The sequence below is a fragment of the Cucurbita maxima genome, unplaced genomic scaffold (assembly GCF_002738345.1).
Source record: "Cucurbita maxima cultivar Rimu unplaced genomic scaffold, Cmax_1.0 Cma_Scf00020, whole genome shotgun sequence".
Classification (NCBI taxonomy): domain Eukaryota; kingdom Viridiplantae; phylum Streptophyta; class Magnoliopsida; order Cucurbitales; family Cucurbitaceae; genus Cucurbita; species Cucurbita maxima.
In genome coordinates, this window is record NW_019272036.1 from 1503469 (window position 1) to 1526951 (window position 23483).

The following is a 23483-nucleotide window of genomic DNA, read 5'->3' on the forward strand; positions in this document are numbered from 1 at the left end:
TTTTTTTTTTTTTTTTTTTTTTTGCCAAATTAATAAAAACATTTTTTAATTTTATAGTTTCATTAAAAAATTTCTCAATTTTTAAAAAATAAAAATAAAAAAACTCTTAAAAAATATCTTACCAAAAAACTGTAAATATGTTATTTCCAAAAATACACTTAATTTTCAAAAGTTTTATTAACCTTTTTATTTTTAAAAAAAAAAACTCCAACTTTTTTATAAAGGTAAAAGCGGTTAATATTATTTTTTAAAATTTAATAGATATTTTTTTTACATATATTTTTAAACTTTCTAAAAAGTTGAACGGTATTAATGTAAATTTTGTTAAGTTCAAAAGTATTTTTGAAACACGATTAAAAGTTTAATAATATTTTTTAAATAAAGAACTCATGATTTTCTTTAAGATTATAAGAATATTTTCTAGACTTTTTAAAAAGTTTATGGATATTTTTGAAGATTTTTTTTTAAATTTTTATTAATTTAGTTTTTTTTTTTTTTTCTCAAATGATTGTTTATTTGACTAAAATTACTTAAAAAAATGATAGTTAAAACTATGGGCAATTTTGGAGAGATGGAAAATAATAACTCGTTTTATAGTTTTTATTTGAACCAAACATTTAATAAACTATTAATACTATCTTTTAATTTGAAAAAAAAGTAATAATTATATATATCAAATTCTAAACTCAGTGTTCCTCTGTAAGGATAGTTTTTACATTTAAAAACGAGAGATAGTGATGTAACCATGTCATAGAAAAATATTGAGGCTATCAAACACCAAATCTAGACTCTAAATTTTGATCGTGAAATTATTCACAAATAAGTGTCGGGGCCATTATTCTTTTTACCAAATTTATACGCAAGTCCATAAGTAAATAATTACACTTAAAATTTTATTTTTTCGATAAAGTGAATCAACTAACAAGAAATAAACGCATTACTATATTTTAATGACAATCAAACTAGCATTTTAACTTAGGTGCCGTGTCAAGTACAATATTAGTAGAATCACGTTAAATGAACATAAAACACTGGAACACTCTATTTCATAATAATTTTAGTTTTATTTTTGAAGAATCGGTTTATTTCCGCACGTATCTCTTCTTTGGTTTTCACCGATTTTAATGAAATATTTGAATTCTTAATCAAATTTAAAAAATAAAACCGTTTAAATAATAATAATAATAATAATTTGCATAAAACTAAAAATTAAGTAATCTAATATTATTTTCTTAAAAAATAAAAATTTAAAGATAATGACGTGGAATTGTAGTATCTCGAACTATTTAATAAGTATTATTTAAAAACAATTTAAACATCATGACAAGCTTTAAATTTTAAGGAAAGTAAAAGTCAATGGAAGACGGTCCACATGGGAAAGCGGTCCGGTCCAAAACGGCTGACTAAATAATGGCGGATTACCCGGCTGTCAGAAACTTATCCTCCTGCATGTACAGTCACGTTAATCACGGTCCAACCACAACCGTTCATTGCGTGAATCCTGACTGTCAGCCTTCATTCTAACTGTCACAGTCCCTCCAACCATTATTTAAAATAATTATATACCAAAGTTTGGCTCATAAAATACAAATCAAAGCTACGCGTAAAGTTTTGTTTTTTTATTGAGTTGAATTATTTCATTCAATTTTTATATTTAATTTGAATGATTTGTGGGAGAATGTTCAAACAGCGTGACAAAATTCTATATTGACTAATATTTATATTAATTAATGCAACAATTTTTCACGAGAAACAATATGAAAATTATTTAATATAAATAATAAATTATGTAAAACTAAGAGATATTATGTCCCGTTGTTATCTACTTGTGTTCAAGTTTTAAACTGAAATTGAGTTGACACGTGTCTAATTTTGATCACTTGGGGAGGGTAGTGATTAGGGCTCGTTCAAGTCGGACCATTATTTATTCTCAATTTCTAAACATTCGAGTAAAGAAAGAGTACATCAATCACATCTAAATTAGAGCAGTCATGAAAATAAGATGACTGAGAAAAAAGGAAAATAATTGGGCGAGAAGCAGTAATGTAGCTATAATAGCTAAAGCGCACATCTGACAGATATTAATAGGTTCTTAATATGAGAATGCGCTTAAATTAATTATAATTATATGATAATTTTGTAGGCATGTTTTAATTAAAAATTAATTTTTTATTTTATTTTTGAAGCATTTATTTTATAAGTTCACAATTGCTTTTGCTTTATGTTGGTTGAAAGTTGGAGTTGGGTTACCTACTCTTTATATTTAATAATATAATAAAAATAAGAATAAATATATGCATTTTTAAATTCTTTTTTAAGCAAAATATATTATTTAATTCTAAAAAGACATTTGTCTTTACTCTCTTTAGTGGGAAGGAGATGAAATCCCTTCAACCAACCTTTGTTAATTTTTGTCTTTTTCCCAAATAAAATAACCATGGTAAAAAAAAAAAAAATATTAAAAAATAGTTATATTATAAATTAATTATCCCCCATTAAACTTAAGAATAAGAAATATATTATTTTATAAGATTTTTTTATTTGTAACCATTTATGATTTAACCTTTAAATTTTAGTACATAATAAAATAATAATTTAAGAAGTAGAATAATTAAGAAATACTTAAATTAAAGTTAATGATTTAAAAATTATAATTCAACCAAAATTCACTTAATTAATTTAAAAATAATAGGTTTGTTTTTTTTAATCATTAATTAATTTTTTTTGTAAATAAATAGGCTGACTTTTGTTTTCATTAGCCATTAAGATTTTTTTTAAAAGGGTAGTAGGTTTAACTGTTCAACCAAATGTCTCAATTACAAAATTTTAAAATATTATTTTTACCCATTTTTCTTTTTGGATATTTATTAATATAAATTTAATTTTCCCACCAAATGAGTTTGAAATTATTTGATTAAAGAAAGCTAGAAAGTGGTTGACATAAAGTACATGGAACATTATTGATAATACAAGCTAGAGATGTAAAAAAAAAAAAAAGAAAAAAAAAAAAAGAAAATCATGTGTTTTCTAAATGCTCGTAAGTTGCTCAAGCAGGTGATACTCAAGCTACTTACTTTTTCGAATTTTGTATGTATCGAGAAGAACGAGATTGAAATGTGCCTGTAAATTATCCTGATCGATGCTTAAACTGTGAGTCAAGTATTGGTCAGAGTAATTTATGTCAACTCGATAGACAATATTATTGTCTATGTACTCGTAAGTTGTTCAATTAAGTGATATTCATTCAACGATTGTTCACTTTTTCGAATTTTGGTGCGTTCGTGAATAAAATGGAAAAAAGGTGGAGTTTTTGGCTTTCCACAATGATCCTTTTATGATTTATAATTATTTTTTGAAGTCCTTTTGTGAGTGGTTGTATTCAAGTTTTAGGGTTTTGCAGCGTTGAAATTTAAACACAAAAGGAACAAGAAGACAACATTGCTGTTCCTCGTGCAGACATAAAAAAGATATTGTTGGAATTTTGTATGAAAAAGTCAATCCATTTCATATGCCTAAACCATCTTCTTTTTTGTTGTTTCTCTTCTACAATCATCAACTTTATTAACTTATCTTCGAGTTTTTTCGATTTTTTTAAAAATAATTTTGACATAAAAATCATACTCAATTAAATTTAAGAACTCTCGTGAACGTTTATGATATAGAAACTCGTGAATCACAAACGCTAAAGCCTCAAATCAAGATGATTTCATTCCGAACACTTTATCGAAAATATTTATTGAAAAATAAGATTTTTAAATCTAAAATATCTAAAAATCCTACGACTGACATAAAATATATAACATGAAATTTGAACCCTATGTATCTCATTTCATCATCTACGTCCAATATGGTATAAATTATATTATAAATGAATATTCGTTTTCTTTATATGAACATGAAATTAAAAATAAAAACCAAATTTGAACCGATAATAAAGAAAAGGGCTTTCGTGGGTAGGCCCACTGGGCTTTGATGGGTAAACTGAGAAAAGGCCCAAAGGTTACAAGGGCCCAAATCCTCATGGTGAACTCATCAACCTTGAGCCGACCGTTCGAGAAGAACTCGATACTAGTGTGATACTTGACAAAGAAGAAGTCTCGAATGTTTTACTAATGATCTCGAGAGGATAAAAAATGTTCGAGAAGAACTCGAAACTAGTATGATGCTTGACAAAGAAACAGTCTCATGTATTACGATATCGAAATTTTTCGTATTTGTCGTTGTCATAAACCTAGTTTGATACATCTCGAAAAATTCATTTTTTTAATAAAAAATCAATTATTTTTTTATTTCACCGTATATAAAAATAAAAATGATTAATTTTAGATGATAATATATGTCTTTTCTATCGAATTTGAACCTTAAAAAAAAAAAAAAATACTAATTTCCTCTCGACCAATATTAAAAAAAAAAAAAAAACTCAATAAATGTGGTCCTCTTAATTTTACATTTATTATCACTATAAAAATCCTTTTAAAAACTATATTTAATATTATTTTACAAAAAAAAAAAACGTTTTGATAAAGTATGGAAAAAAAACCCATTAAATCATTAAAAAAAAATTTGAATGATTTTTTTTAGTATGTAGTTTAAAAAAAATGAATTAATAAAGTAAATACCAAAATAATGAAATTTAAAAGAAAAAAACCGAAAAAAAAAGAGGTTATAAATACAATTAATAACAGTTTTGAGGATGAAGAACGAACCCGAACGCCCCGCCATAACGTATTCCTCATTTTCCTCCATAACTTTCGTATTTTCAATTCCTAATTTGCCCTTCTCCTTCATCCAATACTCTCGGTTACTTCTTGTTCTTGGTTTTCTATCGCATCAATGTCCTCTTAATTAGCACTGGTTATGGTTAGTTCTAATCCTTTCTTCTTTTTCATAATCTTTCTATTCTTTTCTTTTTTTGGGCATTTATGAATTTTCCATTCGTCTTTTCTTCCCTTTATCTCTAAAGTAAGTATCCTTTCATGATTTTTTTTTTAAAAAACAACTGTTTACTTTGTCATTTCATCATCTGGGATTGTTTGCATTTTGCATTTTCATAATTCATTTCAATAATACACAGTTCGAAGACGGATTTAGTATCCATTAATTTCTACTTTGTTTCTGCTCTGATTCGTGTTTTTCAATGTGGGGTTTCTTTATTTTAATGAATGGTTTCTTGAGAAATCTGCAAGTTTTGAAATCTGATACGGTGTCAGATAATGGGGAAATAGGGAGAAGATGAAGAAGAAAAGAAGAAGAAGCAGAAGGAAAAGTGCTTTTTGGCTTTGTCAATATAGAGGAGACAATTGTTTAATACCCATTAGATATCTTTGGAATGTCAGGGAAACGTCAATAGCTCTGTACTAGGCCTGAAACTTTCCCTGTGAGAGGGATTTATTGCAATGGCGCTTCTCTTAGCCTCCTTTTTCTAGCTCCTTTTTTCTAGTTCCTTGGGTTCAGCCCCCTTGGTTCTCTGAGATCAATTCATGGCTGTGGCAGCTTTGCTGCTGAGCCATTTTCTTTTTTGGGTCTTTGAATGCCTACCTTATTACTTGAAGTTATTTCATCTGTTCAGGTAGTTGTGGTGTTTCTTGTTATCTCAGTCCTAAACTTCTAATTTCCTTGAGGTTGCTGTTGTTTTTGGCCATTTATGAATCTTTGCATGCGGTGTATAGTTAATTCAATCTTTGCATGGGTTATGAATCTCCATGAAGTTTCTGTTTGTATGCTATATAAAGGGAATTGTGGGAAGATTATCTTGGTGACTGGAGGAGAAGAATCAAAGCTGTTTATATAGGTCTCTCTCTGATTTTCTCTATTGGTTTAAAAACCTTCCTGTGAGCTGCCTTTCTGTTGGTATTGTATGGTTTAATGGTTCAAGTATATATTACCCATATTCTCAGGGCATTCTTCAGCTTTCATTGTGGAACGAGTAAATAATATTGCATACTCTACGGCTATTGATACTTCTTGGATGTTAGGTACACTGGCATTTCCTCCACCATTTAGACTGAATAGAAGTCACGGATAGTTCTCCATCCATCTGGGGCATATCATTGTCGCATCTGTTCATTTTGTTAGCCTATGACATTCATTATAAACGTGAGATTCCACATCGGTTGGGAGGTGAATGAAGCATTCGTTATAAGGGTGTGGAAACCTCTTCCTAGAAGATGTGTTTTAAAAACATTGAGGGGAAGCTTGAAAGGGAAAGCTATAGGACAATATCTGCTAGTGGTGGGCTTGTGCTTGTTACAAATGGTATCAGAGCTAGACATTGGGCGATGTGCCAATGAGGAGATTGAGCCTCAAAGGGGGTGGACATGAGGCCGTGTGCCAGTAAAGATGCTGGCCCCAAAAGGGGTGGATTGAGGGGGGTCCCACATCAATTGGAGAAGGGAACGAGTGCCAGTGAGGATGTTGGGCCCGAAGGAGGGTAGATTGTGAGATCTCACATCGGTTGAAGAGGAGAATTAAACATTCTTTATAAGTGAGTGGAAACATTTTCTTAGTAGACGCGTTTTAAAAACTTTGAGGGAAATGCTGAAAGAGAAAGCTCAGAGAGGATAATATTTGCTAGCGGTGGGTTTGGTGTACAATATATTAGTGTTTCTGCCCTTAAGAATGAGCACAATTACTATACATTTTGGGGGTTTCTTGTCGTTCAAAACCTTTAGACAGCCAATGGTTCACATCTTTTCCCAACTTTAGGCATGGGGATTTGGGGTAGATTCATTTATTTCATCATTTTTCACATGTACCAATTACTATTGAATTAATCAGATGTAAGTATCACACACTCCATTTCTACTTCCACAATAGTTCCTAACATCATTATGATTCAAAAGGCCTCTCATTTGTGATTTGTTCAACCTTTTATTGCTGTAGTTTGTCTTCAAATTTTGTCTAACACTGAGATATGTGCTTGCAGAGTTCATCGGTTGATGGTAGAAGAGGAAAGAACTGAAGCAGGCTGGGATAGCAAGAAGGAGTTGACCATGACATCGACTTCTTCTGCTGGGGGGAAGCAACTGGCCGTGGTTGAAGCTCCTTCTAACTGTGTTCCATACCCGCCACCGCAAACGACATATGAGGATCTCATAGCCGATCCCAAGCTCTTTATGGCGTCCTTGGAGAAGCTCCATTCTATTATGGGAACCAAGTTCATGTACTTTTCTTCAAAATCTCCTCTTTTACCTGCCTTGTATTCCTGGTCTTCACATGGAAGTAATGTATGATTTTGCTTGTTTGAAAGATTTTTCAAACAAGTTCATGCACTTCTTATGTTTCACTTTTACCTCCCGAATGCAGGATCCCCATTATTGGTGGGAAAGAACTGGACCTGCATAGGCTTTTCGTGGAGGTCACTGCTCGTGGCGGCCTTGAGAAGGTAAAATAGACTTGCTATGAATATTGTGATCAATATTTTCATTTCTGAAACTTGATGATTGATATTTAGAGGCCATATATAAGGTGTTTATTTGAGTCTATTTCCAGCTTTTTCATTCATTTAGAAGTCAGATGATTAGAAGGCTGTGGTTTTTTCTCTCTAAGTACTCAGTTTTGATGCTATAATCCGTTCTGAAAAAAGGGCTTGGGTTCTAAAAGAATGTTTCGTTCCTCTCTCTAATTGATGTGAGATCTCACAATCCACCCCCTTAGGGGCTCAACGTCCTAGCTGGCACACTGCTCAGTGTCTACTCCCTTTAAGGCCCAGCATTCTCGTTGGAACACCGCTCAGTGTCCACTCCCTTTGGGGCTCAATGTCCTTGATGGCACACCGCTCAGTGTCCACCCACACCTTTGGGGCTTAGCATCCTCGTTGGCACACTGCGTGGAACCTAGCTCTTATACCACGTGTACCAGTCTAAGCCCACTGCTAGTAGATATTGTCTTCTTTGGGATTTTTCTTTTGAGCTTTCCCTCTAGGTTTTTAAAACGCGTCTGCTAGGGAGAGGTTTTCACACCTTTATAAAAAATGTTTTGTTTCTCTACACGTCTGCGAGGGAGAGGTTTTCACACCTTTATAAAGAATGCTTTGTTTCTCTACACGTCTGCTAGGGAGAGATTTTCACATCTTTATAAAGAAAGCTTTGTTTCTCTCTCCAAAGCTTTGTTTCTCCCTCCAATTGACGTGGCATCTCACAGAATCTCATGCATAGCTCCATAGGTGAAAGGATAAAAGTTGAATCGTTCTAGTTAACATCAGTTGAAAATTTGGCAGGTTATAAGAGAGAGAAGATGGAAAGAAGTAACTTCAGTTTTCAAATTTCCTTCGACAGCCACCAATGCATCTTTTGTGCTGAGGAAGTATTATCTCTCATTAATTCATCATTTTGAACAGATTTACTTCTTTAAAGCCGTGGGATGGACACCAAAAGTTTCTGGTACCCTTTGTTAAAATAGAGCACCTTTCTTTTTCCTGAAGAACATGCCATATTCTAACATAACAATCTTTCAGATTCCTCTCCAACCCCAAGTGCAGTGCCAATTCCGACACAAGGGATGGCGACCTCTATGTTGCCACCATCCAATCGGCCAGCACCCCAGCAGCAGCCACAGACCACTGCAACCGAACTTCCAGCAGGTGTCTTCTTTACGAGTTCATATGATATGCCCCATATAAGTACACTTAGTTTCTCTGATTCATAAATGGATAGCTCTTTTCAACTTACAGTTGCTCCGAGTTCGGTACCACCAGCGGGAGGGTTTCCGGTGGTTGGAGTCATTGATGGAAAATTTGAAAGCGGATATCTCGTTACTGTTACTGTAGGAAATGAGAAGCTAAAAGGTGTGCTTTATATGACTCCTCCAGAGCAACCTGCTCAACAAGTGTTCCAGCCTGGTAGTGTTTTCACCAAAGATGGTACTACCTCCACTACACCAAATGCTCAGCGCCGTCGCCGGAGGAAGAAATCCGAGATCAAACGAAGGGATCCAGCTCATCCAAAGCCGAATAGAAGTGGCTACAATTTCTTCTTCGCCGAGCAGCATGCTAGACTCAAACCATTACACCCAGGGAAGGACAGGGAGATAAGCAGAATGATTGGTGAGCTTTGGAATAAACTTAATGAGTCTGAAAAAACAGTAAGGATTTGCAATAACTCTTTAGTTTAGAATCTGTCACATTTGGTAATCTGTCACAGCCGGTGTTGATAGTTTTTCTTTACTTGCAGGTTTATCAGGAGAAAGCTATGAAAGATAAAGAACGATACAGAATTGAGATGGAGAATTACAGAGAGAAGCTGAGGACAGGCCAAATCATCAGTCATGCAGTGCCATTACAGCAGCTTCTTCCTGGGACAGACCTGAATATGGTCTATGCTGCTGACAAAAATGAAGAAACTGAAGGTGGCGAACTTCCTCATATGCAGTATAATGATACAATTTATGTTGAAGATAAGGAGGAGGAGGAAGAAGAGGAAGAGGAGGAGGACGACGACGAAGAAGAAGGTGCAGCAGCACCTCAAGGAGTTGGCAATGTGGATGTTAACGTCTTGGCTGAGGAGGAACACTGCGAGACTAGACCAGAACCAACAGCAACAGCCATTATACAAGAGAGTAGCACGGTCAAGGACGATAAGGAAGTTTTTGCCGGGCATTCAGTGGTAATGGTGGATGTGGCAAATGAAGAACCAGAACCAACAGCAACAGCCATTGTAGAAGATAAGGAAGTTTTCGCCGGGCATTCAGTGGTAATGGTGGATGTGGCAAATGAAGAACCAGAACCAACAGCAACAGCCATTGTAGAAGATAAGGAAGTTTTCGCCGGGGATTCGATGGTAATGGTGGTGGCTGCAAATGAAGAACCACAACCAACAGCTACAACCATTATAGAAGATAAGGAAGTTTTCGCCGGGGATACGATGGTAATGGTGGAGGCTGCAAATGAAGAACCACAACCAACAGCTACAACCATTATAGAAGATAAGGAAGTTTTTGCCGGGGATTCGATGGTAATGGTGGAGGCTGCAAATGAAAAACCACAACCAACAGCTACAACCATTATAGAAGATAAGGAAGTTTTCGCCGGAGATTCGATGGTAATGGTGGAGGCGGGAAATGAAGAACCAGAACCAACAACAGCAGCCATTATAGAAGATAAGGAAGTTTTCGCCGGGGATTCGGTGGTAATGATGGAGGTGGCAAATGAAGAACCAGAACCAACAACCGCAGCCATTGTAGAAGATAAGGGCGTTTTTGCCGGGGATTCGGTGGTAATGATGGAGGCGACAAATGAAGGAACAGAAGCAACAAGAACACAGACATTATAGAATATAAGGAAGTTTTTGTCGGGGATTCGTTGATAATGATGGAGGCAGCAAAGGAAGAAGCAGAGCCAACAGCAACAGCCATTATAGAAGATTAAGATAGTAGCTAGCTTACCACCATTCCATTCATTGTCTCTAGCTTACCACCATTCATTTCTTCTAACCTTCCATTACTTGTAAAGAATCTCTTTTGTTTTGGGAAGAAATTTTGGTTGCCTTTTGTTCAACATTTCAACTGGATCCTTCATTCCCTACTTTGTTTCCTACTAGTTAACCTCCCTATCCTGAACGAAGGGCACGGGCATGTGTCAATCATGTAAGTTACCACACTGAATTTAGGTAGGATTTGTTTGGGATGCATGCATGCTAGAATATTTACCGATGAACTTAGGTGTGGAAGCATGACGTATATAATGTTAGTATGCTTATTGTTTTTCACTGTATGAATGTTTATTTCATATTGAAATAAGGATGAGAATTTATGATCTGTGTTCTGGGTGCTTGATGAATGTTATTTGCCTATACTCTGAGTGTTTGACGGATGTTATTGCGTTGAGCATGTATGTTTATTTTCTTTCCCCAGAGAGCCTACTAGACCACCATAGCCCACGTCGTACAACCCATTAGCTAGATGGGGGGTCGGGAGGGGTCACGCCCCCCAATGAGAGTGATTGGCTTTAATACCTAGGAGGTTTCAGCTCACCCTCGGGTAAGACACTATATAGCCTCATAGAGCCATGTATGAGGTAGTGCCTCGTAGACGGACACCATTCATTCACAGCTCGACATAAAACCCATTAGCTAGATGGGGGTCGGGAGGGGTCGCGCCCCCCAATGAGAGTGATTGGCTTTAATACCTAGGAGGTTTCAGCTCACCCCCAAGTAAGACACTATATAGCCTCGTAGAGCCATGTATGAGGTAGTGCCTCGTAGAGGGACACCATTCATTCACAGCTCGACATAAGGAATTCTTAAGATTTCAAATGAAATGAAAGGACGGAGAACTAGAATAGCCCTAAAGGGATAAGATTAGAACCAAAGTCCTACAGCCAATGAGGAGCCCAGGGGAATCTATTAAGCCTAGAATGCGTTGAGAGCCTACAAGTAGGTTACCTAATGAGTATAACTACTCATCCTTACTACATTTTCGTTATTTGGTGCGTGATTCTACAGTTCGAGAGGGGGCGTGTTTGAAAGACGTGGGTTGTCACGGAGAAAAGCATGTATCTTTAATGTTGTTCTTAGGAAATAAATGATTTTTGTGTTGTTTTTTTGAGTTTTTCATGCATACATCAATTATCATCATTTATTTATTTAATTAGGTAGTTGATAAATCATATAAAAATCTAGGTCATGACATATCATTATTTAACCAATTATCATCATTTATTTAGGTAGCTGATAGACCAAATAAGCACAATAGTAGTTTCGAGCCTGAAAATAGGTGACTCTCATATGATTTATAATCGATGAGATTGATTAATAATTTTCAAGATTATTATGAGAAACGTTCAGATTTAATGAATTTGATACATATATCCCGTGTAAAATAAAACATGTTCAATGACTAAGATACATTAATTTTTAAAAAAATCTTTAAAATAAAAAAAATTATATTAGTAATAAAATGCAATGAAAAGTGAAAGCCAATCAAAGTAAACCACGTCACCCTTAACTGTGGGACCGTTTTGCAGAATTTTCCAATTCGAAGTCAAGTCAAGTCAACGTTTATTTCTACCCTTCTTTTCTCTCTTTAAGCCTTTCGGTCTTCTTCTCAATTCCTCCCTTCGCAATTCCGATCGAATCTATCTATCTCTGCCAATGGTTCTTTTCCGTCTCTGCTGTTGCTTCTCTACAAAATCCTCCTCCTCCACCGTCTACACCCGCCTTCACACTCCACCGCCGCCTCCTCTTCCGATCATCCACGGCGACTACGCCCAGCCAAAGCCTGCGCAGCAACTCCCGATTCCGTTCGTCGACGAAGGCTTTAAGCAGCCAGAGGCTTCGCCGCCTCCTCTTCCGATCATCCACGGCGACTACGGCCATCCAAATCCTGCACAGCAACTGCCGATTCCGATCGTCGACGAAGTGTTTAAACAGCCAGAGGATTCACCGCCTCGTGTTCCGAACATCCACGGCGACTTCGGCCAGCCTAAGCCTGCGCAGAAAATGCCGATTCCGACCGCCGACGAAGGCTTTAAACAGCCAGAGGCTTCGCCGCCACGTGCTGGTACAAATAGCGAAGGAGATGGCGGGGACGGGAGTGGAAATGAAGAAAAAACAAGTTCGATGTATCGGATTGAGAACGAGTTGAGAGCGATGAACGAGGTGGCGGCGACGCACTGCAGCTTCGGGCCGGTCGGAGCGGATATTTTTCGGTGGGAAGGGGTTGTGATTGGGCCGGCCTTTTCTTGCTATGATGGCGGTATTTTTCACCTTTCCATTCAATTTCCCTCCAACTACCCCTTGAGCCCTCCCTTGATCAAGTTTCTTACCAAGGTTAGTTATGTCTATTCTCGTCATTTTACATTTCTTATTTTTGTTATATTTTCTGAAATTTTCCATAATTTTATCTAAATTCTTATAATTTTAATTAAATCTTTAAAATAATTAATCTATTAGAATTCTCGATATGACATTGGTGTTCGGGGATAAAAAAATCTCGAGCTAGACTTCTAAGATTATACCATCAATTGAAGACCTATTTCGTGAGTGACTTTTTGAAGTTGAAAACATAACGAATAAATTCTTTTGATGTCTTATTCTTACTAGTGTAATAGCAACATTCAAACTTGACTCTTCCCACTCAAAAGATTCCGATCACTTCAGGTCGGGAATTTGGGTGTTTCTTATATGAAAGCAATCCGTCATTCCAAACTTAAATTCAGCTCAAAATTTATGTCATTTTTCATTCCGAAGATTTGAACAATTCTGTATGTGTTTGATTGAATAGATCTTCCATCCAAACGTAGAAGAAGATGGAACCATTTTGATCGATATATTGATGGACAATTGGTCTCCAGCATTGACCATTGAAACACTAATGCTTTCCATATGCTCAATTCTATCAAACCCAGAACCTGATGAAGGCTCCATTAATGAAGCTTCAAGAATGTTCCTCAATAATTGGCTCAATTACACCAAGATTGCTAGAGAATGGACCAAGAAATATGCAATGGGAAACCCATCCCCTCCCTAACACCTATCCCTTCTCGAAGATCTTGTATTTGATTGCATAGACAAACCTAAATTGTGTCGATTTGATTCAATTCGAATTAATGGGTTCGTGTATTTTAGGTCGAATAAATAGCTCAGCTTTTAAGTCACTCTAATGTATCGAGGCATACGTGTTTTATATAGTTTGAATTTTAAGTTAATTAGTGTATCAATTGAAAATGTAGACTGCGATACTCGAGCAAAGGAGGGTACATGAATACATAGGCTACATCTGAATGAGAGTGATTCAAAGGATAAAAATGATTCGTTCTCTTCGGGGCCTAGCGTCCTTGCTAGCACATCGCTTCGTGTCCACTCCCCTTCGGAATTCAGTCTCTTCATTGGTATATTGTTTTGTGTCCACTTCTTCAGGGCTCAGTCTCCTTGCTGGCACATTACCTTGTGTCCACTCCTTTGAGGCTCAGCTTCCTTGCTGCCACTCAAGGTTTGTAAAACGCGTCTGCTAAGATACGTTTCCACACCTTTATAAAAAAAAATGTTTCGTTCTACAATGGAGTTTCCAAAATTTATAGGAAAAAAAAGTTCTCCAAATAAATCATTAAGAATTAAAAAAAATGGAAGAACAGAAAGAAGATGATTGCATACGGTTCCTGTAGAGTAGAGAAGAACAGTGAAAGAAATAATAGAAAACCAAAAGGGATATAGAAATTTATGAATCAGAAACTAACAGAGCATCCCAAATCGTATCCATGTCCAAAGATGGCGTTGTGCTGAGTTGAAGATGTTGTTCAATTTCAAATATTTCATCTGGGTTTCTCTTCAACTCCCCTGTTTCAGATCCGCCATTGTTGCCGCCGATCCCCGACATGTTTTCCGGCGAAATCCACATCGGATTCTGGCTCAAGTTCGATCTCTTCTCTGAAGAAGATGAATCAATGGTGGGTATGGTGGTAGTTGCGGCGATGGTAGAGGTGGCAGTCTTTTTTCTACTGGTGTTCTCTTGACTGATCGTTTTCAGCTTCGCTTCCAGCAGCGCCGCCGTGGTTCGGTTGAGAGAGTTGGATTTCAGGCGGTGTTTTTGGTCGGGGAAATTTAAATGTGCAAATTCCCCTCTCAGCATATAGGCGGCGGTGTCATAAGCGATGGCGGCTTCGACGGCGGTGTCGAATGTCCCGAGCCAGACTCTCGTCCGGTTTCTTGGAAGTCGAATCTCCGCCACCCATTTCCCCCAGTGCCGCTGCCGGACACCTCTAAACAACTTCCCAACCGCCGTCGCCGTTGACTCTGTTTTGTGATTTCCCTGTTTTCTCCCACTCTGTTTCATCGGCTGCGTCTTCGTCGCTCCCAGCCAGAAATCGCTGTAATTTCTCGACGACACAGCAGCAATGGCGGCTGCTTGGCTCTGATTATGATTGTTTTTCAGCCATTGGAGCCCATTTTGAGCTTGAATTTGAAATGGGTTTCGAGGGGACGGATCAACAATGGCGGATTCTTGAAGAAACAGAGTCAAATTTGTTGAATCTGTTCGAGCTTGAAACAGAGTCGGAGAAGCCTCCAAGAAATTCACAGGAACAAACCCATCTCCATCTGGGTGAAGATTACTTTCAAACTTTCGAATTCCTCGAAAGTTTTCGATCAAATTCCCACCAGAAATCTCAGATTTTTCGCTCGAAAACAGTCGAAAAGACGACGAAGAAGAAGAAGAAGAAGATGGGGATTTCGATTGATCATTACCAGTAGAATCACCATTTTCAGAGCACGAAGCTCGAGCTATGGAGCTCCAGAGAATTGGATCGCCATGAAAGTAATATCCAGAGACGAATTCTTCAAAAGAAGACGAAGAAGATGATGAAATACCCTTAGGAATGATGTTTTTGAGTTCTTCAATCAAAGGGAATTGATCCGCCATTGTTGAAACAAGCAAAGAAGAGGGAAAGAAAAAGAAAAAGAAGGGGAAATACAGCAAACTGAAGGCATTAATTATGCCTTATACATATAAACAAGAAAACAGAGAGAGAAACAGAGATACACAGAAACTGCGAAGGGTATCAACTTTTTGTTCATAATAAAGTTATCATCCGACTCAGATTTGTATTTTCTTTGGGGTTTTCATCAAAAGAATAATCTCATTCCATTTGCTTCCACTAACTCCTTTCGTGCAACCCATTTCTCTGTTGCTTCTTGTTCTTATGGTTGTCCAATCAGAGATTGACAGCTAAGCCCTGTTTTTTCTTGATCTTATGGTTGTCCAATCAGAGATTGACAGCTAAGCCCTGTTTTTTCTTGATCTTATGGTTGTCCAATCAGAGAGTGACAGCTCAGCTCTGTTTTGCTAACGTGTCAGTTAGGGTTGGATGGATATCCTCCATGAAAGTAACTAAAAGAACCTCAAAGGTTGAGCTTTTATGAAAGAACTTAGAGTTTTGCTCTTTAGTCACTTACCCATGTGTGAAAGTTTCTCACTTTTCTTGCTTTTTTTTTTGGGTGGGGGGTAGATTAATGGTACCTCGTTCCCTTCTCTAATCGTATGGGACCTCCCAATCCACCCTCTTCGGGGTCCGACGTCCTTGCTTGCACACCGTCTCATGTCCACCTCCTTTGGGACTCATTCCTCTCTGGCACATCGCCCACTGTCTGGCTCTTACACCATTTATAACAGTCCAAAATCCACCGTTAGCATATATTATCTCTTTGGGTTTTTCCCTTTCAGTTTTCCTTCAAGGTTTTTTTAACACAGAGAGTGGTTTTCATACTCTTATAAACGGATGTTTCGTTCTCCTCTCTAACCGTGCGGAATCTCACACTTAAGCAACAGATACAACTTCAACACTCATTCTGGAAACATTATTATGAGGAAATGATTGGAGGGTCTTGTGAATAAAGAAATGGGAGAACTAAGAACTTATTGGGTTAACTTCATTTGGGGTGTCTTTTGAGATGGGTTTTGGGGGCACTCAAAGCTCCAAAATTTAAGCTTGAAATGATTAGAAGTGTCCCATTTTGAGCCCTTTTAAGCTAACTTATTGGCTTTCATCAATGCCATTTTAAGCTTACTAAATGAGAATGAAAGAATTTGAAAGAAAAAAGAGAGAACCCATTTGGAAGAACTTGATGATCTTAGAATAATATGAATATATAATTGAGTTAGCACATGCATCAAGCTAAGCTACCTCTCTTGTGTAATATAATACAACATTTGAAGCCAAAAACACATGGCCATCTTCTTCCATTGCTTTTGCTTTTGCCCTTATTCTTTTATTCCTTCAACGTTTTCATGGACCACTCCTACAACGAACCTGATTAAGGTCGGATTAAATAATAGGAAAACGACACGCTTTAAAACTACCCGTCTTTGTCAAGAACAACTAGATCGTTTTAGTTAACATTATCTAAATCTAACTCAACTAGATCCAGTTGGAACTAACTTAATTATTTCCATTAATATATAAGAGATATCCGCTATGATTAGGTTGGTAGTTAGGAGAGGACGACAATTAATAAAGAGTATCATGGGTTCCAATTAAGGACGTTGAGAGCTTTCCAAAATGGACCATTTTGGACCATGTTTCATAAAAAAGATGGCTTGGTTTTGTTCCTTAAGCTATTAGAATAATGTCAACATAACCTATAATTCTTGAGGCGAGGCAGTAGCTAAAGATTCATACCGTGACATTTGAGTAAAAGAGATGTACATAAATGAATCGAGACCACATCTGAATGAGAGCGATCGTTGGGATATGAGGACTAAAAAAGATTTAAAAGAATGCAAAGTTATTAATCATACCAATAAGGGGACCTTCCTTTAGGTGGCTCAATTATAGAAACGACAAGGTTAAGCGTGTTTTTCTTTGAGCAATTGTGTAACAGTCCAAGCCCACCGCTAGCAAATATTGTCTTCTTTTGCTTTTTATGTATCGTTGTCATCCTCACGGTTTTAAAACGCGAATGCTAAGGAGAGGTTTCCATACCCTTACAAAAAAAAAATACTTCGTTCCCCTCTCCAACTGATGTAGAATCTCACAATCCACCCTCTTCGAGACCCCGTGCTTATGCAAGAAACATATGAGTAAGGATAAAGCATACTGAAAGAACTTGTGTTGGTCTGTGAGAATAGTCTTCACTCTTAGAAGCAAGGGATGCAGAAAAATGTCGGGACTATCAGCTACAGAACCCATATTCTAAATTATGGGTATGCATCGTTACACAAACAATTATCTTTTCGATATACATTTGAGTAATCCCGAGGGCTAATCTATCGAGAAACCGCGCATAAATATTTGTACGAAAGTTAAAATCATACAACATTTCAAATTAAAGGCAAGAAAAGAAGAGCACAAAACAAAAACAAGATCAAAAGTAGGAGTAAAAAGAGATGTAAGTGCTATCATAAGGAATAGAATCCATCTTTAGAATCTTTACATTATCTATGAATCCAAATTAAAACATTTCCACACACTCATATTGTCGTTTTTAGCTCAAAAAACCAAACTTTTTAACATTTTCAAACATCTAAAGTGACAATCTTTTTTCAAAAAGAATCTTATTTCTTCCAAAATGTCCCAAAACAGCATCTGGGTAAGCCTCAAAACATGACAAAGAAGAGGTACAAAGTGATATATATATATATATATATATATATATATATATATATATATATATATATATACACACACACACACATATATAGCAAATTCCATTGAAATTAGACTTGAGAAAGCAGCAAAAGGCCAAGAATTTGAAGATAAATTAGAAAAGCTTATCCCTTTGCTTTGAAAACAAATGAAAGCTCGTGGATTCCAATAGCCTATAGCTAACCAAACCCATCATGACTTCCACTCCCACCTAACTAACAAGCAAAGGATATCAAGGTGGAAAGAATTCAAAGTTCTCATTTTTTTTTTTAACCGAGCGAGTTCAAACGTCAAACTAAGTATATTTTAATTTATTAGGGTTTCGATCCTTTCTTTGAGTGTTCAATCAGTTTACAGGCATTTCAACTTCTCATGTAACAATTATTTGACTTTACTATACATGTTTATGAACATGTTTCATTTTATTTTAAAATTGTGTCGATATACTGAAAATACACATTAAATTTGTGTCCACTAACTACGCACATTCAATAGTTATGAAGAAACAATTACACGATATTGGTTCAGTGAATACTTTTTTTCGAATATGGGTCCGGAATATATATAAGAGTTAAGTATTTGAATGAAGTTTTAAAATGAATATTTTTATATAATATGATAATTTATGAGCTAAAAGTTAAAAAGGTGAAAGAGGGGTAGGGATTAGAATAAAAAATGGGAAGAACAGTTGAGGATTTAATTAAATGAATGTTAAGCATTTGTTTAAGTTATCTTGTTGTGATTAATTTATATTTTTCTATAAATATGTGGACAGTTTATGATGGTTCTAGTATTTTCTGCAACAAGGTCACGTTACCTATTTTTTGCATATCTTTATAGACTAACACAAATCATTTCAACATATTTTATTCTCATTCGCGTGCATTTCAAAAAAATTCTTAAGAATCCCTTCGACATAAAATTGCTCCAAAACCATAAAGTTTTGATGATTAAACCACAAAAAAGAAAGGTGCACGTCATTAGTATATGTAGTAACTTTCATTTATTTTAAATATTTTTTAATCATTCTATTCTCAAAATCACTCTTATTCATATGTAGTCCCAACTCATGGTGTCAGGTCACAATTCTCGTTTTAAACTATGATAACAGCAATACGACTAACCATTTTAAATTTATATATATATATATATATATGATAATATAATGATTAGTTGTGTTTGTATGAGTTGTAAGCAAGAGATTCTAGGATAACTTAATTTATTAATATTTCAACCATTTTCTCCATCTAAAATGACAAAATTATCATCATTTCATTTCTTTCCCCCTTTTTTTTTTATATATATAATTTTAATGCATAAATAAATTATTAAACAACTCCCATAAATAAATTTTTAAAATTTGAATCTTAATATCCTAAACTTTTGTCTTCTCGTTGATTAAATATTCATTTATTAAAAAAAAAAAATAATTCAACCAAAAGTGCCTCGAACATGCTTATTTTTATTCATATAATGGTTTACGTGCTACAAAAACAATATGATTATATTTATCGTATGACATAATATCAATAAATAACTTGAAATTTTTGGTAAAGTTAATAAAAATAAGAATGTAAGCTCAATCTTAAAGCATTCTTTTGATGGAAAAGCAAAAGACAAAACGGTTCGAACTAATGTTGTTTTGAAATGCAATGATAATATGACTTCGATTTCTATGATTTTTTTTTTCTCTGTCATTGAAAAAGACGTTCCATAAATAACAAAAATAAAATAGATAAGAGCATATAGTGAAATTTGTAAGATATAAAAGACTATTAAAATTAAAGTATCAAGAGCAAAAATATGATATATTACTATGACATGCTAACACAACTTTCTTGATTTAATAGAACTCTAACTGGTTTGATTTGACAAATGAATCTGAGCCCCTCTAACACCAACACCAACACGACCAACCCAATAGGGTAATCAATGGGGAACCAAAGGTGGTGTGGCGATTAGGAATACTCAAGTTTCTAGAAGTTGTCTACTAGTGAGAGTTTTCCACACCTTTATAAAGAATAAGAATAAGAATGTTTTATTCTCCTCTCCAACCAATGTGGGATCTCACAATCCACCCTCCTATGGGGCCCAGCGTCCTTGCTAGCACACCGCCCTGTGTACACCCCCCTTCGAGACTCTACCTCCTCGCTGGCACATCGCCCAATGGGTTGTTCCATGTTCCTTTCTCTTCTCAATATCTCTATTTCTATACAAAATCATACCAATATCTCACAAATTCCCACAAACCAAACGATATTTCCTAAATTCATTTCAGGACTTACCCTTTTCCTATGTCGGGAATATATTCTCTAAGGGCTTGCCACAAGCATCTCCTTCAGTCTAAGCAGATATTTTATCCAGACACTCACTTCTTAACTTCATGGCTGTCTGTTAAAGCTTGACACATGATGGTACAGTTTTTTAGATAACCACGCTCAAGAGTCAAGAGCATACAAAAAACAAGTGTGAACAAAGAAGTCTGAATCTAACTACAGAAAAAGGACCCTAATCCAAAATAAAACAGTTTAAATTGACCCAACCACTGCCAATAATGATGACTAATAGAACTTTAGCCCATAAGCACATCCTAGAAGTTGCTACATAATAGCACATAAAACGTACATGGATGCATAACTATCCAAACATTGCATTTAAGCAGTGTTGGCAATGAAGACACTGACATAGGATTGAAAACACTAGTAGCCTATGATTTCACCCACCTTGACACTGTTAACTGTTTGGTACCGTTACGGTCGGGAAAACTAATACGTCGTTCATTAGACAATGCTATCTCCTCCCATTCCCTTTTTAATTGGATTACTACTAGCCAAAACTTGCTACATGCAACTTTCCCGGCACATCAGAAGCTGAAAGTAAGGGTAGGACTCTAATTCTACATTCCTTTCCTTCATAATGGTGTTTGAAAAACAATGATATAGACAAAGAATGAGAAGAAAGATCCGTGAGGAAAAAAACTTTCCTGGCACATCTGAAGCTGAAAGTAAAGGTAGGACTCTAATTCTACATTCCTTTCCTTCATAATGGTGTTTGAAAAACAAGGATATAGACAAAGAGTGAGAGGAAAGATTCGTGAGGAAAAATTATTGCAAAACAATTCCAAGATGAATGGAGACAGGGAGATAAAGTATGACTTTCAAACAGAACACCAGAAGGTTAGTATCTGTTAATGCTGTTATGTACATCTTTAGATGAATATCATTGTAAATGTAACTAGATTGCTTATTGAAGTAATCGTGGATGTTCTTGCCTAGCACCATTCCCTAAGTTTTTTTTCATAAGATTGAGGAAAAAGGGTTTTGGTTCCAAGTGGATAATCTATGTAAGGAATTGATTAAAGATTGATGAATTTCTCTTTTCTTGTCCTTGGTAAACCTAAAGGCGAAGTTTGCTTCCAGGAACATTAGGTTTAGGATCCTTTATATCCATTCCTTCACCTTTTGGTTGTTAATATTTGTCCTTGGCAAGATTGTTTCCTAGGGTATAAGACGTAGAAGATATTCTATGGAGGAAAAGAAAGTGTTCATGCTACCCATCTTCACATTGCTAATGAGGCTATCTTCTTCAGCTTAATGGAGGATTGCCTTTTTTGATCTCAAACATATCTTACAGGTCTTTGAATTCATTTCAGGTTTTTAAACCAACACACAAAACTGTAATGTAGTTGGGAAAGTATGTGGTCAAGGAAAACTAGCCAGTTGGGCTTATTTGGTAGAGTGTGAGATCTCTTGCCTGCCTAAGTCTATATCTAGGCCCTCCATTCAGTCACAATCTGAGGACTGACATCTTATTTGTTCCAACATTCAATGGGTTGAACAACATTTATTTACTCAGACAAGACATTTTTTTCTAGGTTTTTTGTTACAGGGGCACTCTTTTTGATCCAATGTTTCTTTGATGGGATTCTAATTTAGTTTATTCATTTCTTTAGGATTTGATCCTCAGTTTTCCACAAATTAGAGCATATTATGAGAGGATTTTTGTTGGCGAAGAGTACCTGAAGATGAATGGGGTGGTTCTCATTTGATTTAGTGGGAGGTCATTTCCAAAAAGATGTGAGTTGCAAGTTGAGCATAGGAATTTTATCACACAAGAATTCTGTACGTTTCGACCAATGAATTGTGAAGGTACCCCTTTAGAGGCTGAAACATTGTGGCATAGGATTTTGGTCAGTAAGTATAAGCATAGGATTTAGAACCTGAAGTGTGGTAAAATGGCTAGTTATTTTGTCGGCTATATTCTGGACACAGTTGGAAAGGAACAAGAGGGGAGAGACGTGGGATCTGGCCCATTTCAATGTCTCTCTCTAGGCGTCAACAACTGAATTATTGCAATTGAAACCTCCTTTTATAATTTTGTCTTGTGTTAATGCATAGTAACAAAAGGATTTATCATTTTAATGAAAATTGTAACTAAAGAAGTCAAATGATAGAACCATACGATTTCATTTATTTTGTTCATGAAGATCTGTGATTGATCAGAACATAATTGAGAAACTTCTCGTCTAGATCCAATCTCCAGGAAATCAATCATTAACAACATAATCAGCTCAACACAACATATCAAGAGAGCTTTCTCCAATTAACGTTGACAGCATAATACATATCCATTCACATCATTTAGACATACAGAGATTGTTTCTCCAATATCAAACAGTCTTAAGAAATCCACGAGATCTCAGCGTTCCAACAAGAAAAAAGTTAAAAATCGACATAGTTCACGGCGATTTACTTTTTATTGCTACTTTTACCTCCGGACGAATTATCTCCCCCTGATGCCTGAGCCGCCTTCTTCGCCGCCTTCTCCTGTAGAGCCTTCGCATCCCTAACCATAAGAAGAAGAAAAATCAATCAATCAATCAAATAAACACATAATAATGAAACTGGAAGCAATAAGATAAACGAACCTTTCACGGCGCTGCTCGTGGGTCAAACCATCATCCTTGGATTTGCCCTTGCCAGAGTTACGAGCCTGAGCCCTCTCTCGGTCCTTCTCCCTCTGATTTCCGCGTAGAGATCTGAGTCAAGGCAAACAAACTTGAAAGAAGAAAAATCTCCAAAATCAATTAATTGAAACACCTAAAACTCCTCAATTCGTAGAGATCCGAACTCAAAAAACAAGAAAACAGCATCAGAAAACGAGGAATTGAAGATTGAGAAGGATATGAGTCATTTGTTGAAGTTGGAAGTGGCTGATAAAATTTATGAAACTGATAGAGATTGGCAGCCAGAGAAACTCTCTCTAGAATAGAGAGTCAACCGCGGGCATAGAAGAACAGAGGAATCCGAGATTATACAACGCCTATTTATATTTGGTTCAGAGAATATTTCGGCTAATCTTGTTTTCCTTTTTTTTTTTTTTTTTTTTTTTTTTTTTTTTTTTTTTTTTT

General features: G+C 35.8%; 4 protein-coding genes across 6 annotated transcripts; 2 read left to right on the forward strand and 2 right to left on the reverse strand.

Moving 5' to 3' along the window:
• Nucleotides 1-5055: 5055 nt before the first annotated feature.
• LOC111494342 (high mobility group B protein 15-like) lies at nucleotides 5056-10494 on the forward strand. The gene is made up of 7 exons (XM_023144265.1): nucleotides 5056-5569; nucleotides 6926-7162; nucleotides 7306-7384; nucleotides 8219-8381; nucleotides 8456-8581; nucleotides 8672-9081; nucleotides 9171-10494. The coding sequence occupies exons 1-7, from the start codon at nucleotides 5481-5483 to the stop codon at nucleotides 10266-10268; spliced, it is 2202 nt and encodes a 733-aa protein (XP_023000033.1). The 5' UTR covers nucleotides 5056-5480; the 3' UTR covers nucleotides 10269-10494.
• A 1559-nt stretch (nucleotides 10495-12053) lies between these two features.
• On the forward strand, nucleotides 12054-13637 carry LOC111494344 (ubiquitin-conjugating enzyme E2 E3-like). Its single transcript, XM_023144269.1, has 2 exons — nucleotides 12054-12764; nucleotides 13219-13637. Exons 1-2 carry the CDS (start codon nucleotides 12087-12089, stop codon nucleotides 13462-13464), a joined length of 924 nt encoding a protein of 307 aa, XP_023000037.1. The 5' UTR covers nucleotides 12054-12086; the 3' UTR covers nucleotides 13465-13637.
• A 153-nt stretch (nucleotides 13638-13790) lies between these two features.
• LOC111494343 (ethylene-responsive transcription factor ERF062-like) lies at nucleotides 13791-15504 on the reverse strand. 3 transcript variants are annotated; one of them, XM_023144266.1, is made up of 2 exons: nucleotides 14171-15504; nucleotides 13791-13944 (listed from the first exon to the last, which is right to left on the reverse strand). In XM_023144266.1, exons 1-2 carry the CDS (start codon nucleotides 15349-15351, stop codon nucleotides 13857-13859), a joined length of 1269 nt encoding a protein of 422 aa, XP_023000034.1. In that variant the 5' UTR covers nucleotides 15352-15504; the 3' UTR covers nucleotides 13791-13856. The 3 variants fall into 3 exon arrangements, with proteins under 3 accessions (XP_023000034.1, XP_023000035.1, XP_023000036.1); XM_023144267.1 differs by having other exon boundaries at nucleotides 13791-13941; nucleotides 14171-15503; XM_023144268.1 differs by having other exon boundaries at nucleotides 13791-13963; nucleotides 14171-15501.
• A 7106-nt stretch (nucleotides 15505-22610) lies between these two features.
• On the reverse strand, nucleotides 22611-23402 carry LOC111494346 (small EDRK-rich factor 2-like). The gene is made up of 3 exons (XM_023144270.1): nucleotides 23260-23402; nucleotides 23001-23103; nucleotides 22611-22918 (listed from the first exon to the last, which is right to left on the reverse strand). The coding sequence occupies exons 1-3, from the start codon at nucleotides 23264-23266 to the stop codon at nucleotides 22822-22824; spliced, it is 207 nt and encodes a 68-aa protein (XP_023000038.1). The 5' UTR covers nucleotides 23267-23402; the 3' UTR covers nucleotides 22611-22821.
• Between the last annotated feature and the right edge of the window lie 81 nt (nucleotides 23403-23483).

Coding starts and splice junctions, on each gene's coding strand:
- LOC111494343 (XM_023144266.1), bottom strand. CDS start 15,351: ATGGCGGATCAATTCCCTTTGATTGAAGAACTCAAAAACATCATTCCT. Junction 13,945..14,170: donor GATACGATTTGGGATGCTCT/GTTAGTTTCTGA, acceptor AACGTATCTTAG/CAGACGCGTTTTACAAACCT.
- LOC111494344 (XM_023144269.1), top strand. CDS start 12,087: ATGGTTCTTTTCCGTCTCTGCTGTTGCTTCTCTACAAAATCCTCCTCC. Junction 12,765..13,218: donor TGATCAAGTTTCTTACCAAG/GTTAGTTATGTC, acceptor TTGATTGAATAG/ATCTTCCATCCAAACGTAGA.
- LOC111494346 (XM_023144270.1), bottom strand. Junction 22,919..23,000: donor CACGAGCAGCGCCGTGAAAG/GTTCGTTTATCT, acceptor TCTTATGGTTAG/GGATGCGAAGGCTCTACAGG.
- LOC111494342 (XM_023144265.1), top strand. CDS start 5,481: ATGGCTGTGGCAGCTTTGCTGCTGAGCCATTTTCTTTTTTGGGTCTTT. Junction 5,570..6,925: donor AAGTTATTTCATCTGTTCAG/GTAGTTGTGGTG, acceptor ATGTGCTTGCAG/AGTTCATCGGTTGATGGTAG. Junction 8,582..8,671: donor TGCAACCGAACTTCCAGCAG/GTGTCTTCTTTA, acceptor TTCAACTTACAG/TTGCTCCGAGTTCGGTACCA.